Source organism: Haemaphysalis longicornis, unplaced genomic scaffold, assembly GCF_048455015.1.
Source record: "Haemaphysalis longicornis isolate Haplotype H1 unplaced genomic scaffold, Haemaphysalis longicornis Haplotype H1 scaffold_6, whole genome shotgun sequence".
Lineage (NCBI taxonomy): Eukaryota > Metazoa > Arthropoda > Arachnida > Ixodida > Ixodidae > Haemaphysalis > Haemaphysalis longicornis.
The window spans coordinates 52332859-52360016 of NW_027526407.1; the positions used below are offsets into that span (position 1 = coordinate 52332859).

At 47.8% G+C, this 27158-nt stretch overlaps 1 protein-coding gene across 1 annotated transcript in view; it reads right to left on the bottom strand.

The window, feature by feature from the left end:
• LOC144141561 (transmembrane protein 62-like) overlaps nt 1-27158 on the bottom strand; it is a 56808-nt gene that overhangs the window by 14777 nt on the left and 14873 nt on the right. The window contains exons 7-11 of the mRNA XM_077673105.1: nt 23577-23702; nt 18279-18434; nt 8967-9116; nt 7189-7312; nt 210-291 (exon numbers count right to left, since the gene is read on the bottom strand). Coding sequence (XP_077529231.1) covers nt 210-291; nt 7189-7312; nt 8967-9116; nt 18279-18434; nt 23577-23702 — 638 coding nt within the window. The remainder of the gene's footprint in view (nt 1-209; nt 292-7188; nt 7313-8966; nt 9117-18278; nt 18435-23576; nt 23703-27158) is intronic.

Below are 27158 nucleotides of genomic sequence, written 5' to 3' on the forward strand. Positions count from 1 at the left end.
GAGAGAGAGACACGCATGCGCACTAACGCACAGCTGGCATGGCGAGGAGAACGTGCTAACGCAGCTGGCGGGCGAGGGTAAAGCAGGAGGGTTGCGGACGGACGCCGGATGGAGGGACAGGCCGAGTGTAACAGATGCCTTGCATCTGAAATATCCTCCTACTACTTCGTCCAGCTGTAAGCACTATTTGAGAGGGTGTGCGTTCGTACCCAACGGAAATGTCTGGACTGCCTTGAACCAGAGCAGCAGCAGTAGCGTGGCCAGGACATGCAAGTTGAAGATGAGCCGTATCTGCAAAATAGAAAAAAATAGCAGTGGCTTAGCTCCGCTACGCCAGGATATACGTAGCGTGAGCTAAGGATCAGCTGGTTATTAGGTTTTCTGCTTGTCTAGGATTGGCTTGATTATCATGATCGCTGCTGCTTCAATGACACACACACGGTATGCGCATTATGTGACACATGTATATATTTATCAAGCGGCTCCGGTGCAGCATAACCAATCGCCCAAGAGCTAAGATGGTTTCACAGGTGCACGCCGGTGTTTCTGCGACGCACGAGCCATCGGTTCCACGCAGCCACACCTCGCATGATCATCAAGTGGACCGGGCCGCCACGGTCGGCGAAGACGCTGGGCGCGTGGGGTGTGTGAGAGACGCCGGGCAGCGAACAACGTTCTGTGCACCGTGTGACGTCACTGCTCCTCGCGCATGCGCCGCACGGCTCTCCAGGAGCCACGCGAAACTGCTCAACCTCGGCCAGTGTAGCTCACCCTGCAAAACTCGCCTACCACTCATTCTTCCCCTTTTTAAAGAAACCTTTAAAGTGATCTGCACTGATCACTTTCCGCTGTCTTTACCTGTTGCAGACGCTTGGCAACGTCTGCTGCGCTTCGGGATTGTGGACGTATCGTTCGAGAGGAAAGAGTGGCTTTTATTGCCATAGGGGTTCGAAAATGCACGAAACTGCAGCTCGTGACGTTTTTACACGTGTGCGTAATAAAGCAAAGGCTTTGTTCCCAGATGCTCTACCGTCGAAATAAGGGCCGGCTAGATTATAATTTCACTGCGCAGCATGTGCCGGCTTCCCGCCATTTTCCTTCAGGAATGCAGCCAGTGGAATTGATGAAAAGCCGCCCAATAAAGCCCCACATAAATGAATACTCCCCAGAGCGTGCACTCCTCCTACCGGCGTGCTTCTTACATGGGGGCAGAAAAAATGTGGCAGCTTGCACTGGTGGTGAAAGGGTGGAGAAGCAGCAGAGGTGGCGGCTCCTCTGTCTACGTCGGTGGGGGGGGGGGGGGGGGGGAATCCGACTGCTACCTGCTCGTGGTCCCCCCTGCCAGCTGGCTGGGCGAAGGCGGTTTCGGCTGCCTAGCTTTGGTCGGTTGCCAACGGCAGCGGTGGGTGGGTGCCAGGTCTCACCCGGGGATGCAAAACCCCAAGGGAGTGGCAGCGACTCTCTGGAACTGTATTAGCCAGTTCCTTGCCCCAGAGCCGATGCTGGACGCGGAGGCAGGCCCGGACAGCCTGGGTGGCTACCGAGGTTGGCTCTGGGAACTTGGCTTAAAAGCGGTGAAAAAGGATCCCTTATTAAGGGACCGCCGCAGTCACCCCACGCGGGCACGACTGCTCGCTGCCGACACGAAGGTTCCTGGACAACAGGATCCAGGGCCTTCGATAGGTGCTCATGATGGCCAAGATCTCTGGCCTTTAGTAGCGACCAGTCTAGGAGGCGCGCACTTGCTAGGACCGAGGAAAGAGGGATTGGCTCACTTCTTAGGGAAGCTTCTCGTCCTCAGTATCGGGAGTCGGGCTGGTCGTACTCTATTCGAATTACTCCTTCCACCTGATGACTGCTGCCCGTATGGGAAGGTTCCCTGGTGGGTGAGTGGTTGGCATAGGAGCACATTATAGGTCCACCGAAACCCTACAAGTCACATAGGCTTTCCTATGGAGATAGGTGATTCAGGTGCACATATGGATCGACAGATGCGTACAGGGTACAGTTACCCCGTCTGTCGGACAGTTAGCTTTACCAGTATCCGAAACCGTCGAGGCGAGGGGGATTAGTACCTATGTAGGCTGGGCAGGTGTCTCTTGAGTACTCGGGGGACCTCGTGGGTGTTAGCCGGGGGGCTGGTCGTGAAAAGGGTCCGGAGACTAGGTGTCGTCACTCCGTCGCAGGTTCTCCCTGTTCTTCGATGTCGGAGCTCAGATGGTCGGAACCTATAGTGGGGTCGCCTGAATTCCAATTGGAACCGTCTGACGCCCATCCTGAGTTATCAGGCCTATTTTAGGAGTCAGACATCTAAGGATTAGAACAAGACCTCGCTGTCCCCATTCCCACCCATCTTCCCATAACCCATTCCTTATTACCACCATCCGCATCCCTCATCCCAACCTTTCCTGCCACCGTCCCAGGGGAGATCAGGGGAGTCTCCCCGGGCCCGCTCTCCTGGCTGTGGTGTCGCTGTGTAGCATTTTCCCTTTTATTTTCCACCTTTGGTGGGTATTTCCTTCTCTTCAAAACTCTAGTTGACTTCGGTCCAGTTTGTTTATTTTTAATTGGCGTCACACGTGATACGTATGTGGTACGGGTTGGGCTTTTATTTTATGTTATAGCCCCTCAGCTTCATGTCTACGTCGGTGACCGGGCTGTTGCACCTCACGGGGATTTTCGAACTTACCGCTGAAAGTTCTCCATGACTGACAGGACCGCATCATTTTGTCCGCAGTCTTTCCCATTTCTCTTAACGTGGACCGCATTAGAACGCGCTAGAACCCACGGCAACAACTGGCTTCGCGAACTCTGCGTCTGTAGCACGAACTCGGCGTCTGTGCTCCTCACTTCAGGCGCGAATGCACGTGAATTGGCTAGGAGAACAGCACGCGAGAGATCACGGCACTAACGCTAAGGTCAAGCTGGCAACCACTGCACTCCTCACGAGCCGCATGCTCACGCGCGCTCGGTATTTTCCTTGGCATTTTAAAAGTACAGCTTTTAAGCCTTTAGTTCCAACGTGCAGCGTTACCAGAAAACCCAGCCCAGCCGAGCGCACGGGAGTGTGCGCCTTGTGAGGAGCGCCCGGCACCGTCCATGCTTGTGTGTGTGCTCGCGCCCCGTGAGGAGCTCACAAAAATACGAAGGGAAAATACCGAGCACACGTGAGCGTGTGCCTTGTGAGCAGCGCCCGGCGTCGGCGAGTTCGACGTTCGAGAACACTCTACCCAGCGTTCATGGCGTGATTTCGTGTTCGTTTCGCCAGTTCACGTGCGTTCGCGCCTGAAGTGGGAAGCACAGACGCCGATTTCGCGCTACCGACGCACTGTTCACCATGCCGGTTGCCGCCGGTTCCACCGCTTGGTACTTCATTTGTAATACCGCTTGCTACTTCGGGAGAGACGTGGAAGGCTGCGGACCAAAGGATCCCGCCTTGCCAGTCAAACTTTCAGCGACAAGTTCGGAAATTCATGTGAGGTGCAAGTCTTCGACGCAAGGAGATAGGTCGCCAGCTCTGGTGTTTCTTGAGCCTTGCTCCAGAAGTGCGAGCTGCAGAATTTTTTGGGGGGAGGGTAACGCTCGAAAAGCTTACTATGAGCTTGAAGAGCTCTGCTGTTGATATCCCACCAATTTCGCTTCCCTGTTTACCACAAACTTAAAAGAATACACGGGTCCTTCAGGCATTTCCATTACCTTTAAACCCATCCCCCTAAAATTCTCACAAAAACTGTTTTGGCTTGCAAAGAGCAGACATCTGCCAGCAATGCCGTCAATTTTTGTCTACGCTGTATGAGTTTGGAGGCATGTAGAATGTCACGTCTCATTGTTTTGTACAAAGTTTCTTAGCAATGCGTTAAATACTAGCCTAATACGTAATTGGTGTTTCCCTAGCACCGGAAAGTTGAAGTTTTGCACAGCCGTAATTTGAGGTTTCTCATTTCAGAAGAATATGACAGTATAAAATGCTATGTTAAATACTGGCAACGCTTCGCTCAAATAAAGTATAGAATATTTTAAACTTGCGTCAGAAAGTGTTACACTTTCCCATTTTCGTGGCAGGGTCAAATTTATAAGCTTTTGAATTCAGGAAAAATGATGCAAACCTTACTATTACATGCAAAGGAACAGCGGGCGACACTTGGTTTATTGTAGCCTTAGTCGCACGAATACAAGGTGCAAAGTTTAATGGCAGGCACAAAATAGTAGTTTAGGGGTATCAGAGAGCGATAGCTTGGTCAATATTTGGACTCGAATTTTTCGCTAGTACTTTCTTCACAATTTCTATATACAAACAAAAGTAGAACAATAAGCAGACTGTGGTGATTTTTTGTCACTGCAGACGTCTCCTCCATGAAGAGGCCATGAAGAAAAAATACACCTTTGTTCTATTTGAAAGAACTGGATGTTCGTAGCTCACATTCCAGACACGAACGACGTTTTTTAAGGCGAAAAAAAATGCGAAAATATTGAACTTTCCAATTTCGAGCTGTAATGTTACAAAATGTGCAGGAGGCACTAGTTATAAACCGGCGTTAAAAACATTTTCACAGTGTGTAAACTGCGCGTTATGATTCAAGTGATACAATCAAACGAAGTTGAGACCCACTACAATTTCCCAGTCATGCTTTTTGGCGGTGCCTTAGGTCAGTGACCGGCAATTCCACAAACAAGATTCTGTGACGTCATCGGAAAATGGCCGGACGTGGTTAGACAGTCGCCACTGTTGAATACGTTTTCTTAATATGTCGATTAGTTGTTTGAAGTTTGCAATACAATCCATATTAATCTTATCGGGTCAAAACAGTCTTTTCAATGAACTGAACATGTATATCGTCTTCATGGCCCCTTCCAATCCCAAGGTCTATCGCATCCATACAAATAATGCTTCTATTCTCTGTCCGTTGCATTTCACGTTACTGTTCAAGGGAACGAACCCCTGTGCGATATATTGTTATGGATTAATTAGATACATATTAAACCTATAGAGAAAGACAATACCCCTAGGACTGTGACCTAGTTAGAGAGGTGTGCTGGGGAAGAGGATGAGGAAGACGAAGAATGAGATCGCGGGACTGACTGGTTCGGACGGTGATTTAACCTGTCACTGTGTTCCTGTTAACGGTGTGTACTTGTGAATAGTTGCCCCTAGAATTTTTGGTGGCAGCGGTGGGATAGACATGATTACCCGCAGTTAAGCTCGAGCCCTCACCGAGGTTCCGTCTCTTCTTGCCGCGCCTGCATCCAGCATCCAGTCCCCTGAGAGACAGAGCAACGCGGCTACAAACCAAGATGGCGGCGGGTTCTTCCACAAGGAGTTGGATCGGCGAGTGACCCATCCGCATCGCTTCCCGTGAGTGGTCTCCCATCCAGAAGTCCGGTCGCCGCTCAATACATCCAGCGTGTCTACGACGGGGCCCACGCAACAGGTTTTACCCGCCGCGGTGGCTCAGTGGCTAAGGCGTTGCGCTGCTGAGCACGAGGTCGCGGGTTCGATTCCCGGCCGCGGCGGCCGCTTTTCTGATGGAGGCGAAAAGCAAAAACGCCCGTGTGTACGAGATTTCGGCGCACGTTAAAGATCCCCAGGTGGCCGAAATTAATCCGGAGTCCTCCACTACGGCGCGCCTCATCGCCTGCGTTGCGTCGGCGCGTTAAACCCCCACAATCAGGTCAGGATCTGCGCGAGCCTCATGATAAATCAACGGGAAGCCCCAACGCGTTCTCCGATTCTGCTGCGAGGAACCAAGCGTATCCGGGCCAGTTAGAAGCGCTCTTTCGCAGCCTCGTTGACCGCCTGGACCGCCATAAATGCGCCATCAACGAAAAGATGACCTCAATCACTGAGAAGATGACTGCCTGGTTAGCGGATGCGAACGGTCGAATAATTGACCTGTCCAATCGTATGGCGGTCGTGGAATCGTCGTGTCCGCCGGTTGCCGCGGAGCTGACTGCGGCCGTTGTACCTTCCACGCCCGTTGTACCACAGTTGGCATGATTGTGACCGCCGAACAGATGTTCTGTCTGGTCGACCGGGAAACGCCAGCGCGGGTCGTCGAGGGCCGGAACCCGCGTAACTTATCAAGCCCCTCGCTTGTCGCCAGAGGTTACTTCAGGGCGTACGGAATGGGATGTACCATAAGTGCCCAAGGTCAGCGAAGCAACTACAGACGAGGTAAACCCTGTAGTGTTGTCTGTGCCCACTGTGGCTCCACGAGTGCCGGACAACACCACAGTCCGGGCGAAGGTTTCCCACGATGCACCTTACGTGTGTCTCGACGTGGTCGTGCTGGGCCAATCATTAAAGGCTCTTGTTGACACGGGTGCTGCTGTCAACATTTTGGACCGTTCCGTCATCGCTCACGTGCCCCACTTAATCCAGTCCGCAACCGCCACACGGTTGCTTGCCTTCAACGGAGCTGAGATACAACCGATTGGATACGTGCATCTGGATGTGAGTGTCCTCGGAAGACTCCACCACGTCGAGTTTGTGGTAGCCGAAAGCCCAATTTGGCCTGTAATCGTCGGATGTGGCTGGTGTCAACAGGCTGGTTTCGAAGTAACATTTTCGCCAAAGCCTAGCTGCATGCGGCGTGATTACGTTCCCACGCGTGCAAAAGCTGCTGGTTGGTAGTACCTGCTTGCAATTATGCTTGCTTTCGTTGTACGTCCGCTAATACATATCCGTGCTAAGAGAAAAGGTCTTCTTGATCGTGTCTCCATGGGGTTTACCGCACAAGAGGCGCACGCATATTACATCGGAGCGGAAGCAGCTGTTAGCACGGGTTTATCGCCAAAGGCAACATGACTGAACACGTATTGTTCGAGCCAGTGCTTTGCTCAGCCCCATGTAAGCGAGTTGCTAGCAGACCAAGGCCGCGGCGGAGCACGACGACCAACCAAAGCACGACAAATCAACCAAAGTTTTTTTAACTCCATATACCAGCAGCAAAAAACCAAAAATAATCTCGTGCAGCCTACACCCCCCAACAGCAACCCTAGAGGTGCCATCGTTTCTCCAGAGATAAAAGTCGGGTGCAAAAGAAGCTTGGTTAGTCGTAAGCACACGGTCGCGAGTCCCCACATCCGAGTGAACATGCACGGTAATGTATAATGTTCCACAACACCATGTCCACCTAGTCTTGCAGTCATTGTTAGGAGCAGTGATAGCGTGAAGAATGATGCACTCACCCCCAGCACGCCGAACCTGAGGACCAGTAGCGTAAGCAGTGTGGGGGCTTGTTGGCTCATGTCCAAGGAGAAAGTCACTTTCGTCGGTTTTGACCAGCCGCCTGTCCAGTCCATGGCCTCCACCCTGGACACAAACATGCCATATCCATTTTTTAACAGGCCTTGACCATCGTTTAAACTGTTCATGCTACGTGACGCAACGCAGAATCAATATCTTTTACGCAAGCTTGAAACAACTGTACCGCTGAATCTCGTGGGTATGTGCCCACCTAAGCCCTTTCTAGTGGTTAAAAACTTGCAGTAGAACGGAAAGTTGAGCTAGTTGGATCTGATTCATGTTTGAAGCGCAGACAGACGAAATACAAGAAGAGGACAACACGAGCAACAAAGCGCTCGTGTTGTCCTCTTCTTGTATTTCGTCTGTCCGCGCTTCAAACATGAATGAGTTAAAAACTTGTCCCGTAGAACCATCAAACCGGCATACTCAGTCTTGCGACAGGTTAAGCCGTAACCGGCGTTTTGCGTAGCGTTGTTGCCTCCACTCGTCACGGTGGGTTTAACGTCGTTTCACTGAAATTATAGCAGCTAATTACAGAGTTTAGTTCACTAAACTGTTTAAAGATTGCTTCTTCCTCGAAATTTAGTGACATGTTGACCGCGGGGGGGGGGGGGGGGGGGGCGGGTTTCCTTTGTTTATTTTAACAATAACACTCCCGGTTCAATCACAAGAAACGAAGGCATAGACGTGTGCAACCAAGAAATAAACAGGGAAATTCCTCCTCAGAATACATCCCGCCTGTGTTTTCTTCAGGTGCACAAACAATGGGAGCCCGAAACCGGATTGCTTTCTGGAGTTAAATTGCCCTCGCGATGACTTAATATGTGGCATCGTGTCGCTGACACAAGAACAATAAAGGAGGTGATTGTGTCAGCGACACGTCTTGTCTCGCAGTAGTGAAATGAGATGGTTTGAAACTGCCCACTTGTAATCTCCAAAGTCGTCTAGTGAAGCTCTGCACACAGCTCATCTGCGCATCTTTCTTCTTCCTTTCTTTTCCTATATATATCGTTGCACATTAAGGAAATAAAACGTTGATAGTTAGCACCTCTCCTGTCATCTTTCTTGTGTACGTCGATTTTTTGGCTCTTCAACCATGCCGCAAAGTTCACGCCAACTCACCCAGTACCAAGTCCCTCTTATAAAACTTGTATCTGGTCGTTTTGGCGGCAGAGGTCAAGTTTTTGCAAACTAAGCACCATTGCGCGCTTTGTCTAAAGGACTGGTTAGGGAACTGTGGGGCGTTGGTGCAATCACTGTAAACACTAACAGGGTCGCAGAGTGGTTCACCTGACAATGTGCAGCCCATTCGTGGCATGGGATGTATGCTCACGTGACAATGATCAGCCCACCCAAGACCTGGGACGTATTCTCACGTGACAATGTGCAGCCCACCCGAGAGCTCGGACGTAAGCTCAAGTGGCAATGATCAGCCCACCCGAGAGCTGGGACGTATGCTCACGTGAGAGTGTGCAGCCCACCCTAGACCTGGGACGTATGCTCCCGTGACAATGTGCAGCCCACCCGAGACCTGTGACGTATGTTCCCGTGACAATGTGCAGTCCACCCGAGACCTGGGACGTATGCTCCCGTGACAATGTGCAGCCCACCCGAGACCTGGGACGTATGCGCACGTGACAATGTGCAGCCCACCCGAGACCTGGGACGTTTGCTCACGTGACAATGTGGAGCCCACCCGAAACCTGGGACGTTTGCTCACGTGAGAGTGTGCAGCCCACCCGAGACCTGGGACGTATTCCAAGGAGCGACCCAGAGGGAACTGTTGCCGACCCGCGTCAGGGACTGCCAGCCACCGTCGTCAATGCTGCAACGCACCTCAAATATCGGCCGGGGCGAAAACACCAGCACCCTGCAAAGGACGACAGGAGTGTGTTCCGTCAGCTCTGCTAAGTATATATTCGCGAGGACTGTTGGCCCTGTTGCCTTGCCGTTGCCTTCGTGTCAGAACAAGGGAGTTTCGGTGAAGAATATTGTCGATTACGATAGTGGGTACGTGTACCTCAAACAAAGGCGGAGTAAATGAAAGGGAGGGGCTACCTGGTAGTTTTATGTCGCGCCCTTATTATAGAGCGCATAACAGCAAATGTGGAAGAACAGGGAAAAGGGCAGCTGCAGATACACCGAAGAAATGATTGATTGATTGATTGATTGATTGATTGATTGATTGATTGATTGATTGATTGATTGATTGATTGATTTTATGTTTAACGCGGAAACACAACGCAGGTGATGAGGCACTTTACAGTGGATGGCTCCGGATTAATTTTGACAACCTGGATGGGGAGGGGGGAATGTCTGACAAATTCTCGAACACACGTGCGTTTTTGCTTTTCGCCTCCATCAGAAAAGCGGCCGCCGCGTCCTGGAAACGAACCTCGCGCCCTCGTGTTCAGCAACACAACGCCTTAGCCACTGAGCCGCTGTGGCGGGGCTCTGAAGAAATGTGCTACTTCTCTGAAGCTTAGCAGGACGGCTGTAAATGTTCACTAATTTTCTTCACAGTTTTATCGCAAGAATCAGTCATCCTAAATCAAACCGACATTCTCATATATAAAGGGGAACAGAAGATGGTAAAGTTGGTATATGATGACACCTTGGCATTGAATTTTGGTAAACTACTTAAATGCAGTAGGCCTACCACTGGCAGTATGGCAGAAGGATTAGATCACCCATATACACTCTTAATCTGGTTCCACGTAAGATCCACTTAGTAACTGGAACTTTTTTGCAAAAAAGTTCCAGTTATATATTTGGAACCGTGTTCCACATATCCTGAAAATTAAGTGGAACAGTGCACCACATATTTTTGCAACTAAATTATGTGGATCGGTGTTCCAAATACAAGTATGCGGATCACTGTTCCAAATAAAAGGGTAGTTTAAGTTACTGGAACATTGATCCATGTAAAATGATTATGGAATTTATCCGGTGCGCCGTTCCAGGTACCTTCAGGCCAGCTGTTTATATAAAACGGTGTTCCTATAGACATTGGGAAGCTGTCTATGGGACTCCACTTTTCCAATATTTCTGCTTTCCTGTCGGTATACACCGAGGTCATATTCCAGGCTGGCGGATGCATTGGTATCAGCAGGAAACCGCAAGCACCATTTTAACACAGCCTTGATATATGACCCGCAGTGATACCAACAATTGGAAAGCAGAAACCACCGCAGCAGTGTGGTCCCTGACAGTTCCCAACAGTTGCCTATCGGAGCACAGTTCTATATAAAAGTTGGTCTGAGGCACCTAGAGCGGCACACAGTCTTTGGCTTCACCCGCAGAATCCTGTTCTGTGTTTCAGCTGCATGTAAAAGAAACAATATACTTGCATTAAAATACGCACGCAACCAACTATTATGACTCATACACTAATTTTCAACATACTATACAACTTTATTGGGTGTTAGTATGATACATTTCAGATTTGAATAGCTGTCTATTTTAAATTGCACAGAAAATGACCAACGTACAAGGAATAAATACCATAACGATAACACTAGGCTCCAAGTGGCATTTTCACATATTCACCTTTACTCAAAAACATGGTTAATAAAGACGGTATTAGGGGCAACTGCTTCACAAATAAATAGACGTGTGCGTCTACCGCGGCACTGACACATACATTATACAACAGTGAGCATCAAATATGCTGTCTTATCAGATAAACCAAGGTAATTCAAAGGCGGAATGACTCATTGCGCTTGCCATACTATGTTTACGCATAACTGATTGGGAAAATGCAGTTTGCTATTAAATTGTAGGGAAAGGCCTAAAAACAAGCCATACACGGTTGTATTATCACAAACCTACAACACTGCAGTGCAAGAGTTTAGAAACAACGCTCGAGCCAAGATTAACGATGAAACAATTTGACACGAGAGGTCATATGTGGCAGTATGCCACCATTAAAACGTGATTATTAAAGATAGTAGTTTCCTGACACCAGACGTAAGTGTAACATCAAGCTATTTGTAAGCAAAATAGACTTTATGAGCGTCCTGAAAAGGCCTCTGACTTAAGGCACGTTACTTGCCCGAACAATTTGTAGTTGTTTAAAATAATTCATCCCAAGAAGTCTCACAAACGCCAGCGTGAATCTTATATAATTTTGCAAACCAGGTAGCTGGAAGCATGTTACACATATTAAAATTTAACAAGCAGACTAATTATATACGTCATCAATTCAAGCGGGAACAAGTCAGAAATCCTTAAGAAGCAAACAAGCCAGCGTTGAATCATACAGGTGACCAGTTTTACAAACAGACTTGAAAGCATTTTTTCCAGCCTCAACATTTTACCTTAGGTGAAATTCACAGTTGCGTGCTATAAAAACCCCCCCGTCTTGCTATCAGTGTAATTGTGACCAAAGCCTTGCTTCTGCCAAGCAAGAAATGCAGCTTTGTTCAAAGAAGAAAACTTGTTCAAGCCAAATACGCACATTTCCAATTCTTCTAGGTCATGGGTGTAAGCTCACATCCGGTACTAAAATTTATCAATGAATGCGGAAGCCATCTGCGTAAATAATCACTGTCACTTTTGCATCAGCAGCAGCACTGCCATGAAAAAAAAATCTCATGAGCTACACTTGAATAATAAGGACGTTAGAATGCGGTGCCATGAACTACATTAACACCCACTATAGAGTCAAAGGCAGCCTGCGCATTGTGCCAATGATGAAAAATAAGGCACGACTTCAGTGTTCAGTTGACATGAAACTTGCATGTGCCAGTAACTTAAACCTCTTCATCTGATTTCACCCCCTTCATGCCTTTCATCTGACCTCCTTCATGCCTTTCAAGAGATACTTTAACCTCTACCAATAATTTAAAATCCCAAGTAGAGCTGAACACTTCAAGTATTTCAACAGAGACTCCAACTTAAATGACACCAGGCCACTGTCAAACTTCTCATGCTTTCCAAGAACTCCCTGCAAAAGTTCCAAGAACTCTCCAAAGGCACACAACCATATGAATATGATGACACGATGAAAAAGATGACATATGCGGCGAAGAGGATGACCACATCCTGAAGTGACAATGCAGGCGGCGAATCCGTGATGTGTTTCTTGCGGGCAATATTGATGCCGCCAGTCCCTTCTCTCACAATAACCGGGCCTCGAGAAGACTTACTGCTCACCTCATGTACCTTCAAGGAAACAAGAAAATTTTGTTACATGGTTGCTTTAAATGAGCGAGTTGCTTAGGCCCTTTCATAACACAGTAATTGATATAAAATCAGTGATGTCTTGGGTTTTTTCTGGGAGTGCTGTTAAAGGTGAAAGTGCGCTAAACAATATCACCACAGACAATGAATGAAATTGCCCTCATTCTGGAAAGTATCCAACTTTGCTGCCTCGGTATCCTGAATATAAGGTTTTTTTATCCTTGAGAGGTTTCGTTTATAACCAAATAATAATTACTATAATCACCTTTCGGCATTATATTTTACACACCTTCTCTCTGCAAAAAATATTCTCTGTACTGTATAATGTGCTTCCTAGAATGCTGTAGTGAGGCTGGCTTATTATAACTTACAGCTAAACGATGTTTCTACCACAAAGAAATAAATGGCCAGTCATAGGAAATCATAAATATCGCACTGTGGCAGAAATTTTTTGTGGAATTAGTTCCACCTAAAATATTTCCCTCTCGATATGTATTACCTCCATGGTTCGTAGTGGTATGAGGCAGAAGTTGAGTTGACTAATGCTGAACTAGGCTGTTGCACAATTTTATTATAAATCGCAACTATAGCACATTTTCTTGCAGACGTCACTTTCTGTGCTCTAAACAATTCCCTTAAAAAAATTACCCGTTATTTAACCCCCTGTCAAAATCCAATGCAAGCATTACTCATGCTACGCCTGTATTTGGGAGTATTATTGGTGCTACGGGCGTATTAAAAGCGGAAAATTTAAATCGTCAGTTGCCACCGTATTGTAGCAGCAACCACGTTCGGCGTGTCCGTGGTGCTGGCAAATCACAGCAACAACTCTCAAGGTGTAAGAGCTAAATATTTACAAAACTAAAATACAAAATAGTGTTTTTTTGGCCACTGTTGGAGCATCCGTAATAGGCGGAATGTGAACACAATGGCCAATATTGGCGTTCACGATAACTTCTTAACAGTGAGATTTTATTAGGACGAACAGACCCAGAAATTGAGTCTCGCAAAAACAAAATGCCAGCTTACCCAACCAAACTTAAGACCCGGGTGTTTCTGCCAGGGCCGTCTCAAAGTGCACTTCCAGGAAAGTTTCGCCGACGTGTTCCGAAAAGCTCGTACTGTCACCTTGAGCCACAGGCCAAGCTGTCACTGAAAAGAAGTTTCAATCCATTATTTATAAAGCAACTACCTAAAAACGCGCCATAAAAGACCCAGAAATGGCAGTGCGTACTTACTTGTAGAATGCAATGATTTCATCCCGTGCAAGAGCTTTAATGTGTTGCCTTGTGATCATACACTTCCAAGAAGGGGTCCAAATACAATTAAAATGGCCATGTGCATTCCTTTTCCCGCTGTTTAAGGTCTATGTTCAGCCTGTTGCCTAGAAAATAAACAGTACAAAAATATCAGGGAATGAAGTTCTGCCTTGATTTACCCAGGGAGCACGAGAAAACATTGAACAATGTCTGATTCGTCCCACGAAACTCGAATGTTTTTTTTTTTTTACAGCGGAAGCCCTGGTAATCTTTTCTTGCTAAACAATTTGAGATATAAAATATCTGAACATACTTTAAGCTCACCTGTTCTTGGTCTACGCGAACTGGTGAATATCTGCACAATATGCACGACTCAAAAGGTACTCTTTTGTGGCCTATGAGCTCCACAGGGCATTCATAATCCGCCACACTCTCCCCAACGACCCTTCAGCATGCCGAAGATGTCTTCAGCCATAGTGAATTCCACAGCCATGACTTCGCAGGAGCATCTAAGGAATAAAAATAATTTGTTTTCATTGTTTGTTTGTTTTGCAGAGGAACAAAAACATGTCACAACCTGTCAGTGCAGGGCCAAATGTCTCCACAGTCAGCCATAGACCGTTTCTGAACAGGTCATAGAGTATGAATACAGAATGTAGCAATCTGCTTTTGCAGTATAATTTCTACTTTCGTAGGAGAACAGAAATGGATTAACGTTTGGTGCACATCATGATGCAACAACTTTGACCCTAAGCGTTTTGAAAATTATTCCAACTCTCGAGCTGCCACTGACATTGATAGCATAAAAATGCAGGAATTGATTATTTTTAAACTTACTTTGTAATGTTAAAACTTTTATAGTCCACACGTGAGCTTTATGGGTAATTATTCCGCGGTCTCAGGTTACCACTGACATTGACAGCATAGAAACGGCACCACACTTTCTGCGTGTTACCACCTGCCTTCCCCTCCACAAAAGGAACGTTTTGTCACTACGCTACTGCTCAGACAACCACTTTCCCTTGCATTTCACTACACGTCAGGGAGCCAACTTAAGTTGACTAGTGTAAATAGAACATCTGAATTCATCGAAGGCATTGGAAGAAACCGGGAATAACTACACACACAGCACAGATAAACGTAAGCACTGCTGCCGCTAACGCCTTGAAGGTACATTAACATTAGGCGGAATAGCGTGATTATCACAGTAAATTTATGGCTCTCAGCAGACCAACACAACGCAATCAACACGAAAGTTTGAAAATGCCGATAAGTCTAAAGACAGACGCTCTGACAAACAAGTTATGCAGTGTGTGCGCGCGAGACAATGGCGTGCGACTAACCCTTGAAGATTCAGTACCACTGACAGGACAGCAACCGTCAATATGCAACTAAGCAACACCACACCATAAGGGGACATACAGACTCGAGAAATGCGCACAGAAGCAACTTTCTATATAGCACTAGCTAACGTACGCAGTTAGAAATGTCAAGCCGACTCCGACCCACAAACACACGAGCTTAAAGTAATAACGTCCGCAAACGTTTCTCGCATCGAACAGGCAGCGGAGCGGCACGTTTATCGGACGCAGTGATGAACAAGTCAAAGAACAACAACCGTTACCAGAACATAAATAAGCAGCACTGACCTTTTTTGCGCCTCCAGGCAAAACTTCACTTCGTCGAACAGTAAATACAGCCCGAGGACATGAAGAAATCCGCAGTTTCACGCCACAACCAAACTGGTAACCGTTCCCGCCAGTCTGACCGACAGTTCATTTAGTACATCAGACGCATAACGCGAGCAATCGAGAAAACCGCTATAGAAGGCCACTAGTTGCGCTGCATGCGGACGAACAAAAACTAGCTTCCGTAAACGTTGAGACGTAGGGGCGCTGCTGTCGTTAAAAGTGTTCACGCAGTCCCGTTTTTCCCTCATCGTCGTTGTACCCGTTGCCGTCCCACTATACCATGCATCAACGCAAGCGGCGCTGCCTTGTATTTTTTCCTCCATGCTGTCAACGCATCCGCACGGCATGCCGCACTGAAGTGGCGGTAGTTTCGTAATCGTTTCGGGCAACTTTTTCTTCCTCCGTGCCTTTGGCGATGCACGCCGTGGCCAGTGACCAGTCCGCGGTAGAGATCACAATCTCGGCACCCTTGATCGCTTATATTTGCTTCGGAAAATAGCAGTAGGCCTCTAAGCGGACGTCTACGCGGCTCTGAGGCTGGAACGAAGAGCTCAGATATTAGCCAATTTAACACGTTAGTTGGGCAAAGTTGTTTCTCTCCGCGGGCCGTGAGCGCGTGCGGTATGTGTGCATACACTTTGATGACAGCTTTATTTCGTTCTTTGCAGTGAAAACAAAACGACGCTTCTTTATTGACTGCGTTCTCTTGACAACAAGTCTTTCCAATACCAATAATATATACTGCGACGATCTTTGATACCCACGTTATAGAAAACTACTTCCGCATAGTGAATCCAGTGGGATTACTCGCTAATTAGCGAGTAATAATACATCTGCCCGTTTTCCAGCAGTTTTTCTTCATGAACACCAATAGCGCAGGAAAAGAGCAACGGGGGAACCAGCAGGAGAAGGCAGGTCATTCGGTGAACTTGAATTACTACGGCAAGTAACAACATTAGGGTAACACTGCGAATTTTCGCGATACTGCAATGCATAATTTGAAATAAGAATGCCATTTCAGTATAAATATATAGAATGTAAGGCAGATGCCGCGGGGTAGATTTAGTTCTCCGGGTTTTGTGTCATTCTCCTCCTGCAAAGAGGCTTTCGTTTTTGCTTGTGAAAATTACTAGCCGGGACGAGACAAAATACAAAAACTAACTTCTAAGCATATAACTGCATGCGTAGCATGATGTGGGTGGTGTAAAATGTGACGCAGTCGGTTAACATTATGTATGTACCCCATCACAACATAAGTAACGTGGACTAAGTACCATTGAGCGCGTACTACACCACAGCGAGATGATGACTGAGTGTTGAACAAAAACTACCGTTTCTGCGAAGCTTTGTAAACCAAATGCATAAAATGTAATGGCCTCAACAAGCACCACGAATTCTTCAGCGCTATAGCAGTTATGGCTTCGCCCGAACGGCATATGGAGAAAGGGAAGACGTTTAGTCCTTCTCAAATTGAAGTCACTGGTGATTTTGTACTAGAAGCCTCAAATTAGAAAAATACGATGTTCACGAAAGCGGTTTGGGTGTCTCAGAACACATGGAAATGGGTTCCTGCAATTTTTTCTTTTGCCTAAGATATCCTCCTCTCGACATTTTTAATGCTTTGTACGGAGTTGACAAAAAAGTGGGATTTCGTTTTCTGTCAAAGGACATCACTAAAACTACAGCTTAGCCGTATTATGAAAGTTAACTGCTGCAAGGCAGTTTCATAGATGTCGGCGAAGTTCATTATATTTTATGTGCGGTGTGCGCGTGTATATTAAACGCGCACGTGCATCTTGGGTCAAGAAGCACCTAATATACATGCGGTTCATTGTTCCAGTTGATGCATGAAAGAGCGTATACTTCACTGCCGTGCACGAGTTATGTGGAACAAGACACGAGCAAAAAATATACAAACGCACTCTCCCCAACCGTTTACTGGGACATAAGTGGAACAGTAACCGGAACCGCCGACATCGCATGACCCCATTTCTTCGGTTCCAGATAAAAACCACGAACATAAAGAAAACAAGCTGACGGTTCCAGATAAGATCCACTTATATGCCTCGTTCCAGTTATTCTTTCGTTCGGATCCACATAAAATATATGGATCACCGTTTTTAACTGGAACTTATATGGAACCAGATTAAGAGTGTAGCAGGGGCTCCTGAATTAAGCTTAAGCGCATCACCAAACTAATCTCTTGCTGGAACTAACATCACTCGAATGGAGGTTCCGCGTTTTGAAGAGCAGCAAACACGACCCAACAGGCAACCCCACATCGTAATCCAGTGGTCTTGTTTGTGTGTTATGTTTTTCTTGTTCTGCGTCGTTTTTTTTTTGTTCTTTCTAGTACATTGCAGATACACCACGCACACACCGAGTGCTTCTTGTAACTTGGTCCAAAGGGGTGCATGATCTTTTTGTCCAATTTTTCACGTCCATGCACCCTTCTCAAAATCTAAACTGCTTCAACCATGTCGGAATGGCACCATAGGATAGACGTCTGCTTCCAAACGTGAGGAAGCCAGGTTCAATTCCGACAACGGAAGCGTTTTTTCTTCACTATCGCCACGATCATCATCATTGTTAGAGAAAGTTGTCATTCCTGCAGTTCGTTTTGTGGTGCGCACGGACGCCATTAGTGGGACGTAGAAAGCTTCGCTTTAAATTAGTGGGACGTAGAAAGCTTCGCTTTAAATGTGGGTAGTCACCACGCATGGGTATGATTTACTTTGTTGCAAGAAATACCATTAGTAGTTTTAGTCGCTGGTTTACGCACACCGACCGACAAACGTTCTGCATGAAGCCTCGATGTGAAAAGTGGTTTGGCAGTTGTGGTTTGGTTTGGCAGCTTCCCGCTTGCACACGGCGCAACTCGACGACCATTTTTCGTACCTGATGTGTGTGGAACGAGAGATGCGGCTCAGTGGCTCCACGGAGGGAATGTATGACACGACGCTCTTCGGGTTTGTCACCAGGATAATGGGCCACTCACGGTAGCGAACGTCTACGAAGCTGAAGAGGCCGTGATCGACCGCCGCAACCCGGAACCTGGACGAATAAGCAGTCACCTGTATGTTAAGGGGACCCTGCAACACTTTTTGAGCAGCGCAAGTAAACCTGCAAGAGCTTTAGATTACACTTCCAGGAATACCTGAGCCAAATATAACACGTGCACGCGAAGCGGTGAGAGTGCAAATATCAGCGAAAGACGCGGTAAAACCAACCGCGTGTCTTCAATTTTCCTCATTATGCACCCCTGGCATGGCCCAAACGACGTCATTGAGGCCGTGGCTGTTCTGTTGGCTGTTGCTGGTCAACTTCGCGACCTATTTCTCGCTTTTCCTGTAAGATCCGCCGTCGTCGGCGCTGTGTACCAACCTCTTCCATGTCTGATCCTGTATACAGTTTTGGGGTTTGTTTTGTGTTTTGAGTGCGCGCGTAGTTTGAGTGCCAAACTCACTACTCCACTTTAAACCATACCACTCTACAACAAACGTTTATTGCTTCAAAAACGCCCTACCAGCCCGAGCGCACGCTTGCGAGCAGGCAGTCATGCATGCTTTTTTGTGGCACTAGACCAGTAATAGACCCCTCCACGTCGCGGAGAAAAGGAGAAATCTTCGCGGCCTGTGATATATCGAAGGCCGCCCAGAGAACGCCACTAGCCGCCCCCCTCTACGGGAGGGAGCGCGCAGCTTTCGTCGCGTTGTCCGCGATCGAGTTGAGAGGGAATAAGTATGCGTGATTTCTCATCGCGGGTAGTTTCGGTGATAGTGAACGGATTTTCATAATTCTTTCGGAAGGTTATTGCTGAGACAATATACTTTACCCCAAAATACATTCTAGGCAGTCAATGGTAAGTGCTGCAGGGCCCCTTTAAACGAGAACGGTCACAATTTTTAGCATCTTGTAGCCCAAACTCTATCGTTACCCAATTTGTGAATGGACTCTGAATTGGCTCGTTCGTATCGCAAATAGATTTCCCTGGTGTCACGACGGCTGACGGAGATTTCGGGCAATGATATGTGACGCGAAGAAAATAGAAGAAACACGCAGGGAGACATGAAGAGGCACAAAAGGACTCAAGACAGGCTTAATTACCTAAGAATTTGGGGCCTTCATAAGAAGGGCAACTTCTGTGCCCCCATAATACTCGTCTGTACGCAACTGCGCTGACACATCTTGCTTTAAAACAGAACAAGACGGCATAATTTCGGACGTACAATACGAGGCAAATGAAAGGCGAACATGCAAATATGGCGCGTGGCTTGGTTACAGAAGCAAGGTCCGGAAATGTGGCTTTCCGAAAATACCAATAGCACGCCGCCATTATTAGACCTCAACGAAAAGGTTTTTTCAATTTTGCGTGTTCTGACTCATATTTTCGTGTTCGCGTTCCATTTGCCGCGCATTGAATTTATTTATTTAAAAATACCTTACAGGCCCCTATTGCAGGTCATTGTGTAAGGGGGGTAACAAAGGGTGAGTGTCGCGACAGAATTGTAAGATAACATCAAATTTCGAATGAACAAAAACCAGAACAACAAATAACGCGTTATATGTCAGTCAACGCCGCCTGTATAAACATTGTCTAACGCGTGAGCAAAAAATGGCCAAACGCCCACTCTCCTGTTGCTCTCTCCTACCCTTTTCCGCTCCGGAGCCTTCCTGCGTGCTTTCATGTCCGCCAGCCAGCGCCGCTTCTCGGAAACTATGCAAAATTTTTGAGTTTGTCTAGCGTTCCCCAGACGGCGCTCCGACGCCTTCGAGGCAAGCTGACAGACACACGCTGTAGAAGTGGGTGCAGTGTTCGCGACTCGCGAGCAGTGACGTAAGGGGGCGTACGCCGGCGCGCTCCACATAGCGGTTGAACTAAGCGTCCCTACCCTTCCCATTGGAAAGCGGGCGACGCGTCAGGCAATGTTTATGCAGGCGGCGTTGTGTCAGTAAACAGAAAGAGAAGATAACGTAAAAAAGTCTCACATGGGAACATGGCGCGGGGGAAGAAATGCCGATATGCGCAACACAACTCAGTAGAAAACGTCGTGTACACACACAGCCGAAATCTATCTTCAGCAGAGCGCACAAAGCAAGTTCTCGTTTTGAAAACTGTGTTCTACATACCAACTACCATTCGTGCTCAAGAAGGTTGTCGCAAGTAGAACCTGTACGTCGTTAATTTGAGTCTCCTGAAACGGAAAGTGCTAACGAGGACGGGAGAAGGAAGAAGTGATCCCGTTGGAAATCAGGACGCGGCGGCTCAACGGCTGGCAGTCAGCTTATCTGTAGCCGATATCGAAACGTCGGCTGGCAATCAGCTCACCTGTGCCGACGACTCCATTTGTGTCTTATGTTAGGTAGCCTAGGACGCTGTGATAAACAGTAGTTGTCGTCGTAGTAATGTTTTTGAGTAGGCTGTGGCACAGATTGGGACAGCATACTGCTGCTGCTCCTGCTGCCAGCACCTACTCTGCCGTTTAACTGTACTCTACTAAGCGCTTACTTTGGAGCCTCGGTGCCACGACCGAATTGTACTCGCTCGTAAGTGCACGCAGAGATTGGTTGATGATGCTGTCGCACCGATTATCGGAACAGTCTCTTTTTTCGCGTAGCCAATGTCAACGTGACAACCCCTACGTTATGGAATCACACGAACACGGCGTGTACGTTAAAACAAATTGCGTCGCCGATAGCCCGACAGACATGGCGGAGTCGCGGCGTCCTGCGCTGCACACGGCCCGTACGATGTCGCCTTATAAACGGGGACGCCCGGATCCGGCACGTCGGCACCAAGGAGGTTGTATAACCTCCTTGGTCGGCACCTGTCGGTGCAAACGCAATGTTGCCGGCACGCGGGCAGCGCCAATGAATATCACCTATACGGACCGGACGGCTGTAGTGTGGCGCCCCGCCGCTTCAGCGAACAGCGCCGCCCGTGGCGAACCGCTCGTCAGTGGAACGCCAGTGGCGATCAGCGCGGCGTACTTCATGGCTTTCTGTAGTTCTGCTGTGGTGCGGCTTGTAGAGCCTAAATAACCACAATGACTATGACACGCATCTCATGCTCGCCCCTATGTCCTTCCTGCGTGACGGCGTCCGCGTCCGCGGCGTCCGCACAGCTGCGCCTCTCCACCTCTCCTCCGATAGCGACTGCTCTCACCCAAACATCTGTGGCGCGGCGCGGTGTGCTCTCGCTCCGACGGGCGCTGCGCATTTAAGCGGAGTGCCGCGCTCCGGCGCACTCAGTCGACGGTCGTCAGCGGTGCTCTCGCTCACTCTCACTCGCTCTCGCTCACTCTCGCTTGCTCTCTCTCTCAGTCGACGACATCTTCATGCGACGGTTCCTTTAGTGAATGGTACGCCAATGGAACCCCCGAGATGCGTCGCATCACACCAGGGTTCCCGCGAGGGGGAGGTGGGCGTAATTTTTCAGATCGGTAAATTTTTAGGGTGCAGGAGACCTTTACGAGACATAACATTTGTACGATTTACGCCCATACTCAGTAATTCCAAATTGCAGACGCCGCTCAATGCGCCAAGGTGGAAGTCGAGCTGGAAGCGCAAGTCCGTTCTTTCGTGCAAATTTTTCATGCAGTATTGTCGCATGCGTGCAGTTTGGCGCATCGAGACATTGCAACTAAATGCTCCTGCATAGCCGGCGCGGGCAGGCAATCCACGAATGCTTTGGCGCTGGCCTTTGGCAGTTAATGAAGAAACGGCGTCGTGCACGAGCAAAACACAAAGTTTGTGGACAGCTTCTAAGATTTTCCCCAAAAGAAAAAGGCTGAGGGACAACGCTATGTAACCTCCTTATTTGCGGTAGAAACGCGGTGGTTCATTTCTCAAAAATGCATTTACAAACAGCCATCTGGAATTGTCTCTAGAATAAATACCGCATGACAGTAGAAATATATTGTTTGACGTGGAAAAGCATTCCTTCATGCCTGTGATAAGACTTCTGTACTGGCTAGTTGGTTAATGATGTTTTTCAAAAAACAATCACTGTGTGGTCGAACGACGAGGGACGGGAGTGGGCCGAAAACCTGCCCTAAATTTCACAACTGGATGTTGCGGTCGCGTTTCACAACAAGCTTGCTCCCGCCTACCCTTGAATAAACAGAAACTTCATCGCTTGCGCTGCACTTAAACTGCTGTAACTAGTTGTTGGAACAAACAAAGGAAACCGCTATAAAACAAACGCCGAAATTTGAGAGTTGTCTAATCTTGCGTAAAACTTTTAATGCGGTTTTTATGTTTCCCCGGGCGCGCATCTTCTAGGAGGCATTAATTCCTCAATCCATACAGCTAACCCCGTGAGAGCGCGGGATGGGAATGCGCGTTGATATCACCAGCCGGTTTCCAGTTCTCTTCTCTTTGTCTGCAGATGCACATAAAAGCGCATGATTACGTAGAATTGTCATTTATTAATTCATTTTCAATATATTATATTTTTGTTCTTTTCCTGCTACGTACGGTGATTGTCAGATTTGGCTAATATTGCTGTCACTATCTAAATTGTGTAATATTTGTTCCGTTTTTTTTTTTCAATGATGCATATGTATTCTCATAACGATAAATGTATTGACAAGGCGCGTACAGCGCCACAAAAAGCGCCCGTATGAATGAGGCCCATACCCAAACTTAGAAGCGTCCCACGAGTTTAGCCGTTAGTGCATCTAAGGACCTAAAAAATCTGTCTTTGCTTCGTTTCACTGCACACATCCCCTCACAACGCCACCTAAGCCTTAAAAGCACCGAAGCAAACACGACAAAAACAACAGAAGGCTGCGTAATCCAATGCGTAGCGCCGTTCCTGTAACGGGGCCAGTGCCGAGTGGTGGCGCCACCCGTCCAGCTGCCTGTTCCCTATACCTTCCCTCAAGATATATTAAGCACCACCGCCACTCTTCGAAATGGCACATTTTCTCTGACGCGATTTGTTAAGTTTTGCTCCAAATCGCCAATAACGACTTGTGGCGCACAATTCTGTATTTTTCTTTTGACAACACGAAACCATCCACTGAAATCGGCAAAGGTTGTAGCATTTAAACAAGCCCCAATATCGGGCCTCGAACATGCTCACACGAATGAAAATGGACGGCGAACCAATTGGGCGATTGGGAAAACGCCTAAATGTAGACAGAGATGGCGTGAGGGGGTGGGAAGTCAATTATAGGAGGCCACACTTACACGCGACTATACTTCCAGTCGGCGAGCACGAGTTCGAGGAAACCTGTCTTCTGGAGGAGGTAAACGCCGAGAGGGTACATCTCCAAGGTAGTGTGGTAGTGGCCGCACAGATACGGACCTCCAAACCTGAAAATACAGGCATCTTTTAACTGCGAAGCTGTTTCACGAATCAAAATTTTTCGTGTCCGCCCTTAAAGGAGCCATGAAGACAAAATACAAGTTGGGTTTTTTAGAAAGACTGCTTAGTCCCGATAACAATGATACCAATATCATTGCAATCTTCGAACAAATAACGGAGATATGAAAGAAAACGTGTGAAGCAGTCGCGACCCCATAGCCAATTTCCCGCAACTTTTCTATGACGTCACGGAACCTTGTTTGTGCGATTGGCGGCCGCCTAACTGGCCTGTCGCGACGACACATGACTGGACGTCTGTAATGGGGCCTCTAGTTCCATTTGACCGCACCACGTGAATGCTAACGCGCAGTTAACGCACTGGAAATTATGTTTTATTGTTGGCCAGTATGACGTCATTCTTGCTCATAACGTCACTGTGGCGCAAAATTTGAAAGTTTTTAAGTACTTCTTGCTTTTTTTTTTCGTTGAAAAAACATCTTTTGGGGCTGTAATGGAGCTGAGTGAGATACTGAATCCTAGTTCTTTCAAATTAAGCGAAATTGTATTGTCTCTTCATGGCTCCTTTAAGAATAGCGAGAAAATGCCGAGCATATCCACTTAGGAAGATCGGCCAAGATTGGCCAAAAAAAAAAAGCTCAAGCGTTCGCCGTAATCGTGGCAACACTTGTTCGTAACGAGAAAGACACGTCCTAGCTCGCGCCCCTCCGAGGTGATGTCCAATTATTATCACTCCCAAAAAACAAAGGAAGGTCACCCTTATAGCAACAATGGTGCAGTACTACAATGGTGCAGTACTACAATGGTGCAGTACTACAATACAGCAATGGTGCAGGTGATTACCATCGTTGCTCCCGGTATTGTGGGCATCATCCTATCCTTACTTAATCCTTGTCATTAAGGAATAATAGAACAGAATAATAGAATAACGCGCCGTCGTTATCCTCACTGCTCTCGCGCAGCACCGAACTGCCCTGCCGAGAGACTCTGCCCACGACGGGTTCGAGAGCGAGCCACGACTCTCGCCGCGAGTGTACGTTGTCAGTCACTTCACATGGAAGCGAGACATTTCATAGTACAGGGGTTTATTACGCGGGAAACCACGATACAAACACTACACTGCACTAAGCACCTAGCCCCTGGGGCATACAGCCGTCAGCGTGTGCCCAGCCCGTAGTCGGGCAGCAGTTAGCGTCCGCCGGCGTTGGCCGGCCGCAACGCTCGCTGACGTAGGGGAAGGGGGCTCTCTGTGGCCGCTACACATTTCAAGCCGCTGGACTCGATCGGGCGGCATCGGCGCTCGTCCGCTGACCTCAGACGGCGCAAGCCGTCACATCGCGGACGCGGGGGCAACCCACCATGAGTGGAATATGCCCGCGGAGACTCGCCGGGCATCCTAGATAAACGCACTGACGCAAATCGAGGCATGCGCTAATCGACACGGTGGGTGCCGTGACCCACGGAAGTGGGAAACAACGGCCAATGCAAGAAACGGCCAGAAGTGGCCGAAGGGCATTTACGTACCGTGCGATCACTGCGCGTCCCAAGGGCGGTCTCTCCCGGGCAGTCTCCTGCGCGCATCCCCCGTCGCCTCGTAGGGAGAGGAGGGAAGCGCGCGAGGATCGCCCTCGCCCCACCAAGGAGGGCGACGTCGCTAGCGCCTTCTCGCCCCGTTATGTGGGGCTTGGCCCCCACAGTATCAAACAAAATAGACCACAAATTGCGACCTTCGTGGCAAGTTTGAGCGCGAACAGAGCGGCGGTTCGCTGAGGAAAAATTATCGTCGCAACACCCTGTACACCTTCGCGGTGCCCGTGAAGGTTGCGTACAGCTTCGCGACCTTCAAGTCTTACGCGCTAGTCTGAACTTCCTTCACTTTTTTATCAGGCTGAACCCGAACTTTCACTGCCTGAACACAATTTTGTTCGCACCTTGAACATACAGAGCAGCAAACTAGACACTTTTTTTTCAGCCTAGGCATAACCTTTAACGGCGTAAACACACGTCAGAGCCGCTCGAAACAATTAATAATGCCTGGACACACATTTCTACAACCTCAGATCAAGCATCCCGGCTTTTAAGCGCGACAATAGTGCCTTGATATCTGCGGTCTTTCGTTCGCATAATTAAATATTCCTTCAAAGTAGCCACAAATTATAAGTACCGAAAAAACCAAAATCTTAAGTAAATATTGAAGGACAATCAAGCTACCAAGCTTCCACGCTAAACTATTTTACACCCTTTTTGGCCAAAAAGGTTGTAGAAACAGGTCCGGTGCCACACACTTTTAAAAGGTGTTTTGGAGTAAAAAAAAGAGTACAGATAATAAAAGGGTGCCTGTGAACGCCCTAAAATAAGGGTGTAAACGTGCCTACCACCCTGCAATAAGGGTGTGGGCAGCGCAGCTAGGAATGACAATGTGGACCGGCTGAACACGCAGCATGACATACACACATTCAACACGCACAAGTCTCACTTGGACCGCAAATGAATTGAGCAAGAAAACTAACGCGTACATACTTGCTTACTTTAGGAATGCATCAGCTCTTCTCGCAGCAGAGGAAAGTTCTCCGACCGAGTCGGTGGGCTTGCCGCGAAAATGAGCCATTTTAGCGCCGATTTTGCAACTATATTTCACTGTTAGCATATACAAGTGAGCATGCGAATTTGGAATAAGTTTTTAATCGTGAGGTGGTTATTATGTTCAATAACTTACGAAATTTTATTAAACACCAATCACCTATTCATAAGCTTTCAACACCCAACAAGAAGAGTTGCTCATTATTTGAACACCCTTTCACAAAATTGGTGGAAAGCTACAAATTAGGGCGTCGGAAACTAGGAAAAAGGGTGTAAAACACCTCCAACCTTGGAGGTATTTTCTAACCGTTTACAGGGTAGATTCGAAAATTTTCTACGATCGGAGGGATGTTTTGTACCTCACGGTGTTTATAACAATATGAATTGGCATAATTTATTACCAGTGGAACTGTTTAAGCTTGAGCTTGGTTCGGTGGCGTTCGCAGAAAAATGCCAAGAAAAAAACTGCGCCTCCTGTAAACGGTGCAACACCGCAGATAGGTATAACATTGAACTTGGCGTTCGCGCCTGCTGGAGTTTGAGAAGAAGGGGCGCATGCGTGTGCGCACCCGGTGATAGTGATTCGGGGCTACTAAAACGCAAAGAATTTGGCACAGCTTGCACTAGGTGTGTAAAGCTGGAGAAACGGCGGAGCTGCGGTCGACCTAACTTAATTCTCCCTTGGATGCGCTGTCAGAGCAGGGGACACCCAAGAACAGCCTTGTAAAATGCGACTTTACTTGGACTCACCACTCAGCTCTCAGCCTAGCCTAGCAAAAACATGGCAAAACCAAACAAAATTTAACAAAGCCTAGCAAAACCTATCAAAATGTACAACAACAGAAGAAACTAGATCGTCCCCAGCT